The sequence below is a fragment of the Rhineura floridana genome, chromosome 8 (genome assembly GCF_030035675.1).
Source record: "Rhineura floridana isolate rRhiFlo1 chromosome 8, rRhiFlo1.hap2, whole genome shotgun sequence".
Taxonomy (NCBI): Eukaryota; Metazoa; Chordata; class Lepidosauria; order Squamata; family Rhineuridae; genus Rhineura; species Rhineura floridana.
In genome coordinates, this window is record NC_084487.1 from 85,844,726 (window position 1) to 85,862,542 (window position 17,817).

General features: G+C 38.9%; 1 protein-coding gene across 30 annotated transcripts in view; it reads right to left on the reverse strand.

The window, feature by feature from the left end:
* Window positions 1–17,817, reverse strand: part of IMMP2L (inner mitochondrial membrane peptidase subunit 2) — a 797,369-nt gene that overhangs the window by 619,181 nt on the left and 160,371 nt on the right. Inside the window, exon 5 of one of the 30 annotated variants that reach the window (XM_061639994.1) lies at window positions 14,309–14,335. The exons of the other annotated variants lie outside the window; for them this stretch is intronic. Within the exon in view, the coding sequence (XP_061495978.1) occupies window positions 14,324–14,335 (12 nt within the window). The 3' untranslated portion in view covers window positions 14,309–14,323. Of the gene's footprint in view, window positions 1–14,308; window positions 14,336–17,817 lie in introns of those variants that run through there. 30 annotated transcript variants of the gene reach the window in all.

Genomic DNA, 17,817 nt, shown 5'->3' on the forward strand with positions numbered 1-17,817 from the left:
AGGGATAAGAGGTCTTTCAGGTATCCTGGTCCCAAACTGTATAGGGTTTTGTACACCAAAACTAGAACATTGAACTTAGCCCAGTAGCTAATAGGTAGCCAGTGCAATTATTTCAGATGAATTATGAGAGTTAAACTAGATACCATCAGGCCCAGTTTTCTTCCACTTAGGGACAGAGTAAATGTTTGGTGGGAAGAAAAGTCCTATAAAGACAAGGCTGTTGCACCAGCAATTGCACGGAACTGACCATTTTTAAATCCACCAAAAAGGACAGTCCTGCTGATATCAACCTGAAGCCATGATGAGCTTCAAGCTTGAATATGCTTAACTTCGGATAAAGTTTCCCTTAAAAGGGTGTCTCCACTCTGGCAAATTTACTCTCAATTTGGTGGTCTTTTAGTGGTAATATTTAGCAAGGGAGCCTCAGGCTATGCTACTCTGTGTTCTGTGGCTTACCGGCTACCCAACTCTCCATTGTGTCTCCATGCTTTTCAATATACATCAGGGGTGGGGAACCTTTGGCCCTCCAGAACTACAATTCCAAACAGCCCCAGCAAGCATGGCTAATGGTCAGGGATGATGGGAGTTGAAAGTTCAGCAACATCTGGAGGACCAAAGGTTCCCCACACCTGATCTACATGAAACCTCTTTAGTGAAATTATCTGGAGATTTGGGTGAATGTGTCGTCAGAATGCTGACAACACCTCTCTTTCCCATCTCCTGATCCAAGGGAAGCAATAATTTGGTGTCTGTGGTCAAAACAGGAATTGATGGGGGTGAACAAATTTAATCCAGGTCAGATGAACGTACTGTTGATCAGTGGTTATGATGATCTAGAAGAGGATGTAAAGCTGTTCTGGGTGGGTTTGTACTCCATCTGAAGTAGCAGCTTGGAGGTACTCTTAAACACAGCAATTTCCTAGATACAAAAGGAATGGTGGTGGCCAGAAGTACTTTTTAGCAGCTTTTGCTGGCTTATTAGTTGCAGTCTTCCATAGGAGGCGGCAGATCTGGCTTCAGGCATTTATGTCCTAGTTACTTCTAGAGTAGACTACTGCAATTCTCTCTATATGGGGTCACCTTTAAAATAATTTAGAAACTAATCAGTCCAAAATGACACTGCCAGATCATTGGTTGCATTTCCAGTGATTGGATCACAGAACTTGGGCTTTACCTGTTTCTATCTCAAATAAGTTCCTGCATTAAGCTTAAAACCAGGTTACCTTTAGTACTGCCATCCCTCATATGTACCTGGCTAGGGTTTTAGATAAGTTTCAGAGGCCCTGCTTTCTTCCCATCATTATGTGAGATTAGACAAATAAAAACAGAACCCCAGTAGTGGTATCAAAATGCCGGAATGCCCTCCCTGTTGAAATCTGACAGCCTTCTTCTCTTTTTATTTTGTATTGATGATCTTTTTATTCAACTATCTTTTAATGCTTAAAAAATTGCTTTTGTTCAAAGTTGCTCTACTTACAATTGGCATTCTTCCTATTCTTGATATTTTATTATCTTCTATAATTTCATTCTATTGTTTTATTTCTGCAAGCTGCATTACAATAAAAAGCAGGTAAAATCATCATCAAAAACATTTCTGGCCACAAATACTTAAATAAATGGCCTCTCTTTGCTTGCATATTATATTTTTTTATATTTTTGGGGATCTCTGGAGGAAAAGAGTTCCAAAGCTAGGGAAACCTCCATTTGAACTCTTCCTAAATGCCCTCACCATTGCAGAATACAATTTTGTCTATAATTACAAATTTACAGACACAGATGCAAGATTCCATCCACACACCAGATTCTATTTCACAGAAGGTATACCACATAATCTGTAGTACATTTTATCCCTTTTTTTAAAACAAAGCTAACATATTCAAGGTGGAAGAACCACATAAATGAATCTTTGCCAAGAGCAACTCACCTGATACAAGCAGTAATTTGTTGGTAAGCGGTATTCAGAAGTGGTTTACCATTGCCTCCCTCAGATGTAAGGTTACAAGGGACCAAATGTATCTGTTGTGTGTCACGTTCGAAAATTCTAGTTAGTTTCTAGAAATGGAACAACTATTACAGGGTATGAAAGAAAATGTAATGAGGTAGTATTGTGTCACCTTCATCTTTTTAGATTCACAGAGCAAAATCTGAAGCAGATATTAGCCATATAACAGTTTACAGCTGTTGGGATTTGGGGGATTAAGGATTTTGTAGAAGGTATGCAGCATACTTTGGCAGATGTATATATAGGAAAACATATATGCCTTATACCTGGAAAAAGTAACATAGAAAGGGGAAATGTGGTCACTGCCACTATTGATTGAAGCTTTCAAGGGGGTTGACTGATTATAAGACTGCTTTAAGCGTTTGCAAAGGAAAAGGCTGAAATTAAAATAATAAAGGTGGGGAAAAGGGGAAGTGAAATCAGACATGTCCTGAGTTCAGGTGCTGGGATGAATCAATACCCTGTTACTGGCTGATAAAAATAGCTAGAGCATCCAATTGTCCAGCCTGTGGAAAAATACTGAGAGCTGACATAAAGAGCTGATGGTGCAGTGGTCTCTTCTTGATCAAATGAGGTAAACACAGATGATTGTAAGAAAGAAGGAACTATCTAGTATTGAAACTGTTAAGACTAGGGGGAAATTCTGTATAGGTGCAGAATTTATATAGACATAACCTCAAAGTGATTTGGGATTAGGATTACTTTAGATGCTTACTTTATATGCTCAGACTGAAAGTGAACGTCTCAACAGACATTTGGTCTGTCACACCAAGATGCAAGAATTAGAGAAGTTAACACAATCTGAAGGTTTTAGCAAGATCAGGGAGTACATAATTCCAGATAATCTCATAAAAGTGATTCTGGTGATCTCCTTATCTATGCTTGACCAATGGAGGTGCTGAAATCCTTGACATCACAAATGATGCTTTTGGAGGTGTATCCTGAGCAATCTAAAAGTATTTAATCAGCTGTTGGATAACAGTTTGGAGTCTTCAGTTCAGAATCCTGCTGAAAAGTTCAACCTCCAGTGTATCAAGTGTCTTCTACTCTGATTTAATCTGGTAAATGTATAAAGTTCTGGCTGTGTGAGAAGGATGCAAGGAGGTGTTTCTCATTTTTATTTTTATTTTGCTAATTAATCAAGTGCCTCAATCAACATTTATCTATCTCCGTATTGGTTGTGTATTGACTCTACTTCAGCTGATGTGTCTGCTAAACTTCCCACTTACAGATCTGGGAAGTTGTTGTTTGTTCAGATGTGTCCCCTTTGCAGCTTTTGAATAATCAACAACTTTAACCCTAACACAGTTTATCTGATACTCTAGTATATTAACTGGCTTATTTTTTATTATATATTTATAGAATTTATATCCCATATCCCTCATCACATGTGATCTTGGGGCATGTCACAATAATGTAAAACGCAATAACCAATAAAAAAAAACTTTAAAATACGATTATCTTAGTTATATGCTAGTAATAACAGTATATACTAATATATACTACCATATTAGTTACATACTAACAGAGCTTGGAAGATTACTTTTATAACATTAAAACACACACACTCGTACACACACACAGGGTAGTAGATTTTTTTTAATCTCTAAAATAGTAGTGGTGGTCTCTCTGCTGCTAAGGGAGATAGGGAGGGAAGCAGAGACCACTGCTCAGAGCTTTGTGCATCAAACCAAGTGCAAAAAAACCCATTCATGCACACTGTCTCAGCCAGCAAGCATGGTCTCTCTCACTCAACCACTTCCTGGACCCTGCCCTGCCACCAACTAAGGCACACCCACCCAAGCAAACATTTTCCTCTGGTGTGCACACAAGTGAAAACACTGCAAATGCAGCAAAGCAGGCAGGAAAGGCGGCAGAGGTCACTTTGCACACTAAGTGTAAACAGAGTATTCACACATACACACCCATCTCTCACCTCCACAGCTCTTCATCTCCATTCTGCTACTGCCTCCTTCTCCTCCTTCATCGATGTTCTTGCCCTCCAGATCCTTTCTCCCTCCACTTTGTTCTTCTTCACCTCTGCCCACTTTTTAAACACTTTTTCTCTCCACTCCACCCGTCTCACTCTATACGTCCTCCCTCATCATCTTCTAAACACACACAGAGCGAAGGAAAAGCAAAGCTGTGGAGCAGCCCAGTTTGAGACATATGATTCTCATCCACAAATCAGAGGAGCAGAAGGCTTGCTCTGCCCCCCAGTAATGCCCAGACGTAATTCTGGAGACATTACAATTACTCTTCAAAAGTAATAAAATTACTCCTCATTCTATTACAATCAAAATGTAAAGAAATTACCCACTCATTTCTCAACAAAGTAATAAATTACTTCGTTTTTCCTAACAAATTACATCCAAGCTCTTTATACTAATTCACTAATACACAAAAAACCTTGCGGTTTAAGAATGTACTTGTAGCCCACAGATATTTCTACCAAACTTTAAAAAGCAGGGAAATTGGGCAGCTATAGTGAATGCACCAGGGGAGCAGGAGACCTGAACTCCTCTCTGAGATATTGTATTGCCCTACAAAGTTGTCAAAATGCAAACACAATTTGGGTTGGTCTTTCACAGTCCAATCCACTTGCTGTGTAGCTTGGAAGAATTTGGTAATATGTGCCTCTGAGCATATGGTGAGTGGTGGCAACACCTGCCATCTCCAAAGATGGAGAATTATATTTTTGTATGTTTGTTGGTGTTCTTCTTACTTTGTTTCTTTCCTGTGTTACTAATGTTTCTACAGAGAATCTAAACCAGAAAATTTCCCCCCTCCTTATTCATCCTAGAAATCTGTGTCAAATGTATTTTTATTAATTTCAAAGCCTTTTTATTGGTCATTGTCATGTGATGGTGCATGTTTTCAGCCTGCTATGTTTAAACCACTTTATTTAAGGCAAGGTGTTCACGATCAATTAAAAACATAGAACACATCTAGAATTTTGCTAGAATATATTTCATCTTCCACTGTCTTATCTTGTGCAAATTGAGATACTTCTGAGGTCCACTGGAAACTATTTTGCAGAAGTCAGTGCCATTATTCCACAATTATTTTTGGAGTTTTTTTAGTATAAATTTTGCAAAGTGTTGCTGTACTTCACATATTCATAGAAACAAAAGCAAAAGAAAACGATTTCCTATAGGAAACTTCACTAAAATTGCAAAGGAAATCAGACATATTTAAAGTGACCATCTCAACTATATCAACTGTCTTAATAATGTTGCTTCCTCCCAGCTAAAACAAGATCAGCACAGGACATATCTTCTTTCTATTATTTGGGCTGATTACAGGTGTTGCCATCACTCACCATATGCTCAGAGGCACACGTTACCAAATTCTTCCAAGCTACACAGCAAGTGGATTGGACTGTGAAAGACCAACCCAAATGGTGTTTGCATTTTGACAAATTTGTAGGGCAGTACAATATCTCAGAGAGGAGGTCAGGTCTCCTGCTCCCCTGGTGCATTCACTATAGCTGCCCAATTTCCCTGCTTTTTAAAGTTTGGTAGAAATATCTGTGGGCTACAGGTACATTCTTAAACCGCAAGGTTTTTTGCCTATTAGTGAATTTCCTTGCTTTTTAATCCGGGAGGTAAGAAATGGGATCCTGTGCAAGTTTGCTGAGAATGGATTGATCATTTGCATGCTTATTGAGTTCAGTGGGATTTATACACACACACACGGCAATCATGCTTAGGATAAGTGAAACTGACCACAGGGGATGGGGAAGGGAGGAGGGGGAGGAGGGAGGGGTGGAAAGGCAGAGGGGAGGACTGGGATGGGAGCAGGCAGGAGGGGGAGGGGAGAAGAAGGACAGATGTGGTCATTTGCATGTTTATTGAGTTTAGTGGGATTTACTCCCGTGCAATCATGCTTAGGATACGTAAAACTGACTGGGGGGAGGGACGGAGAGCTGGAGTGGGCAGGGGGGGTGGAAGAAGGAAGAGGGGAGGGGAGGACAAAGGGAGAGGAAAGGGGAAGGAGTCTGATCATTTGTATGATTATTGAGTTGAATTGGATATTCTCCTATGCAATCATGATTAGGATAGGTAAAACTGACCAGGCTGGGCCTGCCAACCAAGATGTCTTCTGTATCTTTCAAAGTTGGGCAGAGGGAAGGGAAAATTCTACCTTGTGGTTTTTCCCATTACATTGTTGCAGGAACACCTGCACTTGGCTGACTTTCTCTTCTCCTAAAGATACAGGATCAGTCTCAGGCCCTGAACCTGGCAACCCTACCTCCCACCCAAATTTAAATCAAAGCTGTCCCTGGCCACATCCACACCAGGCCTCTACTACACTTTGGGCAATCATTATTTATTTATCTATTTATTTAGTCTATTTATATACCGCCCCATAGCCGAAGCTCTCTGGGCGGTTTACAATAACTAAAAACATTAAAAACAAATATACAAATTTAAAAACACATCTTTTAAAAACAATTTAAAACAATTTATCATGGTTTCTCTCAAAGTCATGGCTCAAAGCCAATCATGGCTTCTCTCAAAGAATCCTGGGAAGTGTAGTTAGTGAGGGGTGCTGAGAGTTGCTAGGAGACGCCCTGTTCCTCTCACAGACCTTCAATCAGAGTGGCTGACTGTTAACCATTCTCTCAGGGGAATAGGAGTCTCCTCTCAGCACCCTTCACAAACTACACTTCCCAGGATTCTTTGAGGGAAGCCATGACTGTCTCAAGTGAAATCAAGTCTGGTATGGGTGTGGCCTTCTTATTAGCCAAGCCCAGCAGCTGTGAGGCTTTTAGAACACTGACAGTTGGTCCTTACTGAGCATGCCCCATATTATAATAGGCTTCCAGCCAAAACTTCTTAAATTAATTAAAAATCAACCAGGCATTTTTTTAACTTTTAAACTGCAGTAGATGAAGGTCAGAGTATGGGGCAAGGTCAGTATTAGGATTACAGGTACTCTGTGAACATGGCTGATTTTTAATGAATTTCAACAGAATATGAGAACTCTGGCAGAAAAAAGCCCAAAAGGGCTCTGAGGTTTTTCTCTCTCTTTTTAGACTTTGAACTATCGATTCTCTGTGACTGTTTTGTGTATCGCCATGAATATTGACAGGGTTGTTAAGCAAGCGTTTCTGAGTTCAGAACTATACGTTTTGTAAGGTTTTGTTTTGCAATGAGCTTATGGGAAGCATCAGAATGGCATGCGGGGGTATTTTCCATTTAACATTGCAGAATGTGAAAAATCCATGCTGGCTATAGTATACAGCCACTCTCGTGGCTGCATAATAATCTAATAGTACATAAGTGAATAATAAAATGAACAGCAAAATGTTCAGTAGTAACAGATGGAATAAAACCCATTTTCCCAAAATTAACATTAAAACAATATTGCTATATTAACCACAGGATTAGTGGAAGCTCTTTTACACATTACAATAATTGTATCAGAACTTAATCGCTGTGTGATCTGAATATGCACAGTATAAATCATTTTACAACTATGTAACAATGAAATAATTCTTATTATGATGCCTGCTTTTATGATTTCCGGAAACATTTATCGATCAACTGTAGGCAAAGTCCCAAAGGATCATTAAGTATTACTCTTCTAATGAGGCTCCTGCAAGCCAAACATATCATCATAATTCCTAAACTTGTAACTTCCAGACAACCACTAGCAGCAACAAAACTAACACCAGTTGCTAACAATTGCTCCAGGTAACCTGTGATTTCATGCCAAGGATTTTCCAACTGAAAGACATTAGAAAGAGAAAGTACAAATATTTGGCAGTTTGAAACTTTGCATGTCTTATTTTTAAGAAGAATGATTTCTCTTTCATTCTATAGCCAACTTGAGGCTAGAGAAAACATCTGTTTCACACTAGATTAGTTAAGACACAGGTTCCCAAACTGTGGTCCATGGACCACCAGTGGTCTGCAACCTTCATTCAGGTATTCCATGGCATGTCCACATTAAATATTCATATTGATTTTAAACTGTATGTCAGTTACTAGGTTTATTTCTTATATTGCATTTTCTTGTATTACTATTTGAATTCTATGCAATGCAAATTGTAATACAGTAACATACAATATAAGAAATAAAAAAGCAATTAAAATACAGTTAAAAATCATACAACACCCAGCAAAGTGCATTACAATTAACTGCAACAACAGGCAGAAAAATCATTAAGTGGTCCATCAAGACCACCAGCAATTTTCAAGTGGTCCATGGGGGGAAAAAGTTTGGGAACCACTGTGTTAAGACATCTGTTCATATGAGAGAGAGAAAGGAAAAAGGAAGCTTCTTTTTAAAAATGTGTTGTTTCAAAAGTGTGCTGCCTTTACCTTTCAAACCCTAAACAGCAATCCCTACTAATGATTATAAAAATTACAAGAACACCAAATTCAGGTAGAAAGAGATAAAAAAAACAAATTACTATTTCACATACAGTTTGAAATAGCACAAGTAACTGTAAATTTATTTTAAACTTTGATAGGTACATAGAAGCATGTCATAGATTATTATTCCTGTCACAGGTCTAGCCAATGCCAAAGGAATCTGTCAGAGTCTCCGAACATATTGTTACAAATGATGGGCAAAGTTACCATCAAAAATCATTGGTCTTCTAGGTAAGAGCGACTGCTAGGGCTATATGTGAATCCACCATCACACAACTGACATTCTGAGCTTAGAATAATGCTAAGTACAGCTACACTTACAGCTACCAATTAGCTACTGGGCTAAAATCAAGGTTCTGGTATTAACATAGCCCTTACAGCTTGGGACCAGGATACATAAAATATTTCCTATACATTTCCTCTACACCCAACCAATCAGTGCAATCTACAGGAGATGGCATCCTGCAGATACCATCCTATCAGCAAGTCCATTCTGCCTGATGTCACAGTTGAGCCTTAAACATGGTGGCACCCAGCCTCTGAAACTCCCTCCATTATATATCAGAGATGCAGACAGAGAGAGAGTTTTAATATATACAAATATTATAGCTGTTTTTATACACGCAATTGTTCTGCATATGTTTTATTATGTTGTAAATTACTTTGGAATGCCTCCTGGGAAGCAATTCATAAATGAAATAAATAAAATGTGTTTGATTATTGTGACTTCGGCTTCACATGATTATGATACTAAGTAGACACAATTCTCTATATACATCTCTTTCTGGCACTCATCTCTTATCTACTTATAAAAACGTATTGGAGATACTATGACTTGCCTGTCTGGCATCATGGGTCAAAACATATACAAACATAAACATTAAACTGGGCATAAACATATCTTGAAGTCCCCCTCCTGTCTGGCCACCTGTAATTTCACACACGATTAATATCATCACTACACAGATTTGCACTGTCACAGGGTCTCCATGATGATCAAAAAGGATGGCACATTATCAATGCTAGATTAGCATTCCTAGTCTTGAACCTGACAAACACAATCTCCTTTCATTTCTGTGCTGAAGCATTCTAACAAAGTATTAGACCATTCCAAACGTAGCAGTATTGATCCTCCTTGTTGTGCTGGTGCAGTTATCTTGGTAAAAGCACAACAAGATGCAACATCAGGTGGTGTAGCTCTCAGATCATCCCAACCTGATCACTCGTATCATGGGGCAAGGACTGATGAAGTGTGTTCCAAAATATCAAGGAAAAGGTTTCAGGAAAATTAACCAGAATGTTGGCAAAAAGTAAATATGCATGGACCATATAAGTTAGAAATAGGCTAACTTCTAGAAATAGAAATACGCACAACAAACATACATTGATAGCTGGACAGACAGATACGCAATTACTATTTTCAAATTACTGATTATACCTAAAGACCAAAAATTCAGAGCTCCATGAATAATTTTCTCCTTCACAAAATAGCTGGGGAACGCAGTAAAATAGCATGCAAAACATAGGCTATTTCAAGAAAGTGTTGACATCACTTGATGCAATCATCAATATCACTTAAGCTATGAATCTGACAAGTGTGAAATCCTGCAGCATTGCGAATAAAGTCTCCAGACAGCAATAGCATTTGAGGAGAAATGGCATTAAACTAATGGCTTCCAAGGTATAGGAAGAAGCATCTGATAACAGCCCTACTGCCTACCAAAACCTAGTTGCAGTAATTGTAAGGCTTTTTATGTCCCTCGTGGGGAGGAGAGCCTGGCTGGGAGTCCAGAGTCTGTGAGTTCAAATCCCTGCTTGTGTCTCCTAGGTGTAAAGGGCCAGCTAAGATCACCCCCACAGTGAGTGGCTCAGGGAATATGTGTCCTGCCACCTGTGCAGCCATAGGCAAGCTGCATAGTCCCAAGGAGCCCAGTTGCCCCCCAGCTGGCAGTCGTGGACAAGGAAGGGGCTGGCTTGTGCAGCTGTAACAAGCTAAGCAGGCCCTAGCCAGCTGGGGAGGACTAGCCTCAGAGGGAGGCAATGGTAAACCCCCTCTGAATACTGCTTACCATGAAAACCCAATTCATAGAGTAGCTATAAGTCGGGATCAACTTGAAGGCAATCCATTTCCATTTCCATCTTAGTGAACCTGACAAGTTGCAAAACATTTGAATTTCATCAACTGCCTAAAACTTCAAGACAAGGAAAATGCAGTCAATATTTTATTTTATAATACACAGCTCTGTTAATCAAAAGGACTGTTGTTATATGACTTCAAGTCAATATTGACTTATAACAATTCCTGGTTCTTCATCATATGGTTCCTCCATGAATGAATCTGTTCTTCTTTAGCTTTACTCTGATATTGTCCTGATGCCCAACCTATGCTCTGGACAGGAGGCTACTGTAAAGACAGAATATGGAGAAACCCATTGGTTCCCCATTGGAAAGGGTGTGAAACAGGGGTGTATTTTATCACCCTAATCGTTTATGCAGAACATATCATACGGAAAGCAGGATTGGACCAAGATGAAGGAGGTGTGAAAATTGAGGGAAATATCAATAATTTAAGATATGCAGACAACACCATACTACTAGCAGAAAACAGTAATGATTTGAAACGAATGCTGATGGAAGTTAAAGAGGAAAGTACAAAAGCAGGACTACAACTGAACGTCAAGAAGACTAAAGTAATGACAACAGAAGATTTATGTAACTTTAAAGCTGACAACGAGGACATTGTCGAGGATTATCATTCCCTTGGGTCAGTCATTAACCAAAATGGAGACAATAGTCAAGAAATCAGAAGAGGGCTAGGACTGGGGAGGGCAGCAATGAGAGAACTAGAAAAGGTCCTCAAACGCAAACATGTATCACTGAAGACTAAAGTCAGGATCATTCAGACCATGGTATTCCCGATCTCGATGCATATATGTGAAATTGGACAGTGAAGAAAGTGGATAAGAGAAAAATCCACTCATTTGAAATGTGGTGTTGGAGGAGAGCTTTGCAAATACCATGGACCACGAAAAAGACAAATAATTGGGTGTCGGAACAAATTAAACCAGAACTATTACGAGAAGCTAAAATGATGAAACTGAGGTTATTATACTTTGGACGCATAATGAGAAGACATGATTCACTAGAAAATACAATAATGCTGGGAAAAACAGTAGAAAAAGAGGAAGGCCAAACAAGAGATGGATTGATTGAAGCCACAGACCTGAACTTACAAGATCTGAACAGGGTGGTTTTCAATAGATGCTACTGAACTATGGAATGCCCTCCCAGACGAGATACGCCTGGCGCCTTCTCTGTTATCTTTTCGGCGCCAGGTAAAAACTTACCTTTTCGCCCAGGCTTTTTAAATTTTGTAAATTTTTAAATATTTTAATTTAACATTTTAAACTTAATATGATCTTAATTTAAATCTCAATGGCAATTTTATTAATGTTTTATAAAAGTACTATATATATTTTTTTTTCCACACTTGCTCATATTTTAATTGTGATTTTATTTGTTGTACACCGCCCTGAGAGCTTTCTGCTATAGGGCGGTCTAGAAATGTAATTAAATAAATAATAAATAAATAAATACTGGAGGTCGCTGATTCATATGGTCGCCAGAAGTCGTAATTGACTTAAAGTCACATAACGCACACACATCATGCATCTGAAGGGGGGCAACCCAGTTGTGCCTGGTAACAAACTGATTAACATTTGAATTGGAATTCTGGGAATGCCACATTCTTTTCTTTGAGCAAGTCTGACCAGGCTGCTTTAGTTATTGCCCATGTGATAAATGCACCTTTCACTAGGACTGACTGCATGCTGGCTATTTCCAAATATGGAATTAGGGGCTTTTAAAAATGTGAACTAGTATTAACAAGCAAACCCATAAGACATCAAATAAAAACAGGTGGATGAATGGAAAGTAAATGTTAACCTATCTTAGAAAGTTCAGAACCATAGACATTCTAACAGATAAAAGAAAAACAACAAACACAATTTTAAGTTATCACTATTTAATTCACAGATACCTTTTTATTTTGCTTTATAATAGAGAATATCTCATTCCATTTAAGTTGTGGTTGTTGTTTCTGTTTGTTATATTTAGTACTGAAGGATTTTCTTGTATTCTGAAAAGGGTACATTTTGCATATACATTTATGTATATAATTTTGGTATTTTTGGACATCAAATCCCTTTGAATAAGCAGTACAAAACTAAATGTTTAGAAATGGCCTTTGTGATTTGTAGGTAGATGGTCTCTTTTTCTTTTAAGAGAAAAAAAGATTACCTTTCCTTGTTTGTCCACATTTTTGGGAGCTATGCGTAATAAATAATGAAATTGCACTGGAAAGGTGTCTAGAACATGACCACAGGATGCATGCCTTCAATCTGTTTTTCTCTAAAACAATCTGCTTGTTTGATTGCTAACAGACAGGGTGTGTAAAAACAAGGTAATTTACCACAGTGTCACAAGTAAGGTATTACTGAAGGTCATTCCCAGGAATTTTGCTTGGTCAGTGATCCAGGATAATCAATCTTAAGGAAAGGTCAACCAGGAAAGGCGAGCTGAAGAAAGGTAAGATACAGCATCTATAGCTGCTACTGGGGGACTATTTAAGGACGAGAATAATCTGAGAGTAGTGAGTGCATCATAAGAGTTTTACTAATATGTGGTGGCAATGTAGTTAAGACTTCACTCTTCTGATGTTCAAGTTTGGGGAAGAACAGTACCTCTGTAGGAGAACATATGTTCGTCATGCAAAAGATCCAGGATTCCTTCCCTAACATCTTTAGATAGGGCTGGGAAGCAAACACTCCTGTCGGAGTGACAAGAATGACTTAGATTGAGCAATGGTTTAACTTGGTGTAAAGCAGTTCCTAAGTCCACAAATCTCAAGCACATCATTTACAGAAAGAAGATATTTTAAGATTGCATAAAATTGAAAATTAAGATTGAATAATATCCAACAGTTTTCATCTTTGTTTTGACAGCCTAGTTGCCTGTGATCGCTTGGTGAAATCCTTGCTGGGCAAGAGCTATCTTTTTAAAAAAATATATATCTTAAATTGTACTAAATTGATCTTATGGTAACAGAATTGGCTTTCTAAATACATGTATGTGTGTGCGCGTACATGCAGACACATACACACATAGAAAGAGAGAGTTGCATAAATAAGATTTTTTAGGATGAAATGCCAAGCAGGCATTACTGTAGAAGAGCTAAGAAGGGGCAAATTTGTTCACTTGGAATGAAGGATCATATTTCAGGTCTAACTGAGTAAAGGTGGAAGTGTGTTTGAAAGGAAACATTTTATTATCATGAAGAAAAGATAGAGTAAAATAGAACATAAAATGTACTGCAAAATCCAGATTAATAGGGCTGTTTCATGCAATACAATTTTTCCCTATTCAAGTAGTCCTCACTTGTAGCTTGTTGCATGCTTAGCTGGGTAAAAAAACAGAGACCTTCCCTATATTTTATGGACAGATGACAATAATATTTCAATTAAATTCAGAGTAGTTAGGCACTGAATATTTCATCTGTATTTTGTAACCCCTATTCAGTTAACAATACCTGTTCTGCAGGCCTACCCCTTTTCCTTGCCTCCCAGCTTTGTCTGGGGTGACCTCATTCCCTCATCATATAGATTAGCATCTAGGAGCAGGAGGAGATGGCAGCAGTTCACGTGTGTGTGTGTGTCCGTGTGTGCACGCGCACGCGCTTGCTTGCTTGCTTAGCAGTCCTTGTGGGGGTGGAAGTCCCTGTGGTGTATGTGTATTGGGGGGGTTGGTGTGTGAAGTGTGCTAGTATTATAAAAAAAGGCACAGCCACTTCTGTTTTAAGTTTAAATTTACTGTATTATTGTCAGTTTGTTGTACCCTTCTTCCTTGAGATTGATATGAACAGATGGGAAGGTGAGCATCACAGCAGTACCTAAAACATAAATTACACTTTGAAGGTCTTACTCCAGGACAAAAATTACTGCTGTATAAATAAAGACACATAATAAAAAAAATGCATGCAGGTCTTACAAATGAGTTTGTAAAAGAAAAAGAAAATGTTCTCAACAGCTGTTTGAACTCATACTGCCACAGTGGAAAGTGGCTTAATTTGCATTACAATCTCTAAAGCAAAATATCATGTTTGTTGCTGATTGAAAACACTGGTTTTAATGGCAATTACTATTTACTTCAGTTTTTAATTATTATTTGGTTTGTAATAAAAGAAAATGAAACACTTATGGTGGGAGGGAGGCTGGTAGTTTGCCTCCAGATATTACAAAAACATTTTTATGCTGAAGAAAAAAATCAATAGCCTTCTTTTGTTCTTGTTTTTTAAAAATTTGTTTACATATTTCTAATTATTAAAACTTATTTTAATCTTTATTAAAATGTTGTTTCTAACCATTCAATATAAGAATGCTTTCAAATTATAGGATTATCTTCATCTGTTTAATAATAAGTAGTCTTGACATGCACTTGCAAAAACAAGCAACAGGAGTTAAGACATCTCAAACCATTGTTTAACAGAGTTTCCTCTTTTGTTGTTGTTACGTGCCTTGAAGTTGATTACGACTTATGGCGACCCTATCAATTAGCAACCTCCAATAGTATCTGTTGTCAGGGCCGGCTCCAGGAATGCCAGGGCCCTTGGGCATCAGATTGCCCTGGGCCCCGGAGTGTGTGTGCGCGCGTGGCCCCCCACCTACCTGTCTGCTGTCTTTTACCATTGCCCTTAACAGAGATGGCGGCCGCTGTTTCTGTAAGGGGATGACGCCTCCGCCGCCATCTTTGTTGGTGGCACGCATGCATGCTACGCATGCACATCTCTGCCATCAACTAAGATGGCGGCAGGGGCTTCAGTACCTTAGGGAAACCACGGCTGCCATCTTCGTTAAGGGCAATGGTAAAAGACAGCAGACAGGTGGGTGGGGGTGGGGGGCTGCGGATCGCGGAAGGGGAGTGGAGGGGTGGCTGAGGGGCACCCTGTAGCTCCAGGGGCCGTCAGGCCAGTGCCCTACCTAGCTGCCCTTTAGAACCAGCCCTGTCTGTTGTAAACCACCCTGTTCAGATCTTGTAAGTTCAGGTCTGTGGCTTCCTTTATGGAATCAATCAATCTCTTATTTGGCCTTCCTCTTTTGCTACTCCCTTCTGGTTTTCCCAGCATTCTTTTCTAGTGAATCATGTCTTCTCATTATGTGTCCAAAGTATGATAACCTCAGTTTCATCATTTTAGCTTCGAGTGATAGTTCTGGTTTAATTTGTTCTAACACCCAATTATTTGTCTTCTTCGAGGTCCACGGTATGCGCAAAGCTCTCCTCCAACACCACATTTCAAATGAGTGGATTTTTCTCTTATTCACTTTTTTCACTGCCTGACTTTCACATCCATGCATAGAGATAGGAAATACCATGGTCTGAATGATCCTGACTTTAGTGTTTAGTGATACATGTTTGCATTTGAGGACCTTTTCTAGTTCTCTCATAGCTGCCCTCCCCAGTCCTAGCCCTCTTCTGATTTCTTCACTATTGTCTCCATTTTGGTTAATGACTGCGCCAAGGTGTTGATAATCCTTGACAAGTTCAATGTCCTCGTTGTCAACTTTAAAGTTACATAAATCTTCTGTTCTCATTACTTTAGTCTTCTTGACATTCAGTTGTAGTCCTGCTTTTGTGCTTTCCTCTTTAATTTTCATCAGAATTCATTTCAAATAATTACTGGGTTCTGCTAGTAGTATGCTATTGTCTGCATATCTTAAATTAATGATATTTCTCTCTCCAGTTTTCACATCTCCTTCATCTTCGTCCAATCCTGCTTTCCGTATGATATGTTCTGTGTATAGATGAAACAATTAGGACAATAAAATATACCCGTCTTACACCCTTTCCAATAATCTAACATAATTACAGTTAGTGATTTACTGTAGAACAAGATAACAAAACACATGGATAGCACACTTTCCCCACTCCTTTCATAAGAGATATGTTTCTCTTCTTTCATTCTACATCGAATTCCTAAAAGGAGTCATTTTATGTTGTCAGTAGGCATTCCCTGGTGAGCAGTAACCTGAAAGTGGGCCTTGGGAACCGGTTTCTCCATATTCTGTCCTTACAGTAGCCTCTTGTCCAGAGTATAGGTTGTGCATCAGGACAATCAGATGCTGTGGCACCCCCATTTCTTTTAAAGTATTTCATAGTTTTTCATGATCTACACAATCAAAGACTTTGCTGTAGTCTGTAAAGCACAGGGTGATTTTCTTCTGAAATTCCTTGCTCCGTTCCATTATCCAACGTATGTTTGTGACATGATCTCTGGTACCTCTTCCTTTTCTAAATCCAGAATGGACATCTGGCACTTCTCGCTCCATATATGGTACGAGCCTTTGTTGTAGAATCTTGAGCATTACTTTACTTGCCCAAGATACTAAGACAATAGTTCGATAATTACTGCATTCCTTGGGGTCCCCTTTCTTTGAAATTGGGATGTATATTGAATGCTTCCAGTCTGTGGGCCATTGTTTTCTTTTCCATATTTGCTGACAAGTTTTTGTTAAAATTTGGACAGATTCTGTCTCAGTAACTTGTAGCAGCTCAGCTGGTATGCCATCTATTCCTGGTGATTTGTTTCTTCCAAGTATTTTAAGTGCAGCTTTCACCTCACACTCTAAAATTTCAGTTCTTCTTCATACAGTTCCCCCATGAATGACTCCGTCATCTTCACATCTTTTTTATATAATTCTTCAAGTGTATTACTTCCATCTTCCTTTTATTTTATGTCAGTCAGTCAGTGTGTTCTCCTCTTGATTATTCACTACCCCTACTTGTGGTTCCAATTTCCCTTTGATTTCTCTAATCTTTTGGAATAGGGCTCTTGTTCTACCTTTTTTATTATCCTCTTCTATTTCTGTACAATAATTATTGTAGTAGATGCATGATACCATTCATATTCCCAATTCTAGCTGCTTTCGCCACAAGATCTATCTCTAGTATTCTTGTAAGCCAACAATCAGCTTCGTGACATCATTGGGAGGGATGTAGACACACTTTTGCTTCACTCTGAGGGATTTCAGTTTGTAAAGAGAGGCAGTTCCAGGAATCATTAGGCGTTTCAATTCTCTTCTTGCTTCTCTCTCTATATATATAATTATAAGATACACTGCCGGTCTGCTGGCCAGGAATATGTGACAATAGTCATTCTGAAATAACCTGAAACAAGGATTTTTAGGAACAAGCTATCAAAAGGATGTATGTTGGTGTTCTCCAGAAGCTGTTGGACTGCAGCTCCCATCATCCTGACCGTTAACCATGCTGGCTGGCATCAATAGGGATTGTAGTCCAACAGCATCTGGAGGACACCACTTGGCTTCCCCTGCTTTAGACCATTTTGGGTTGGTTGGTTTTGTTTGTTTGTTAGTT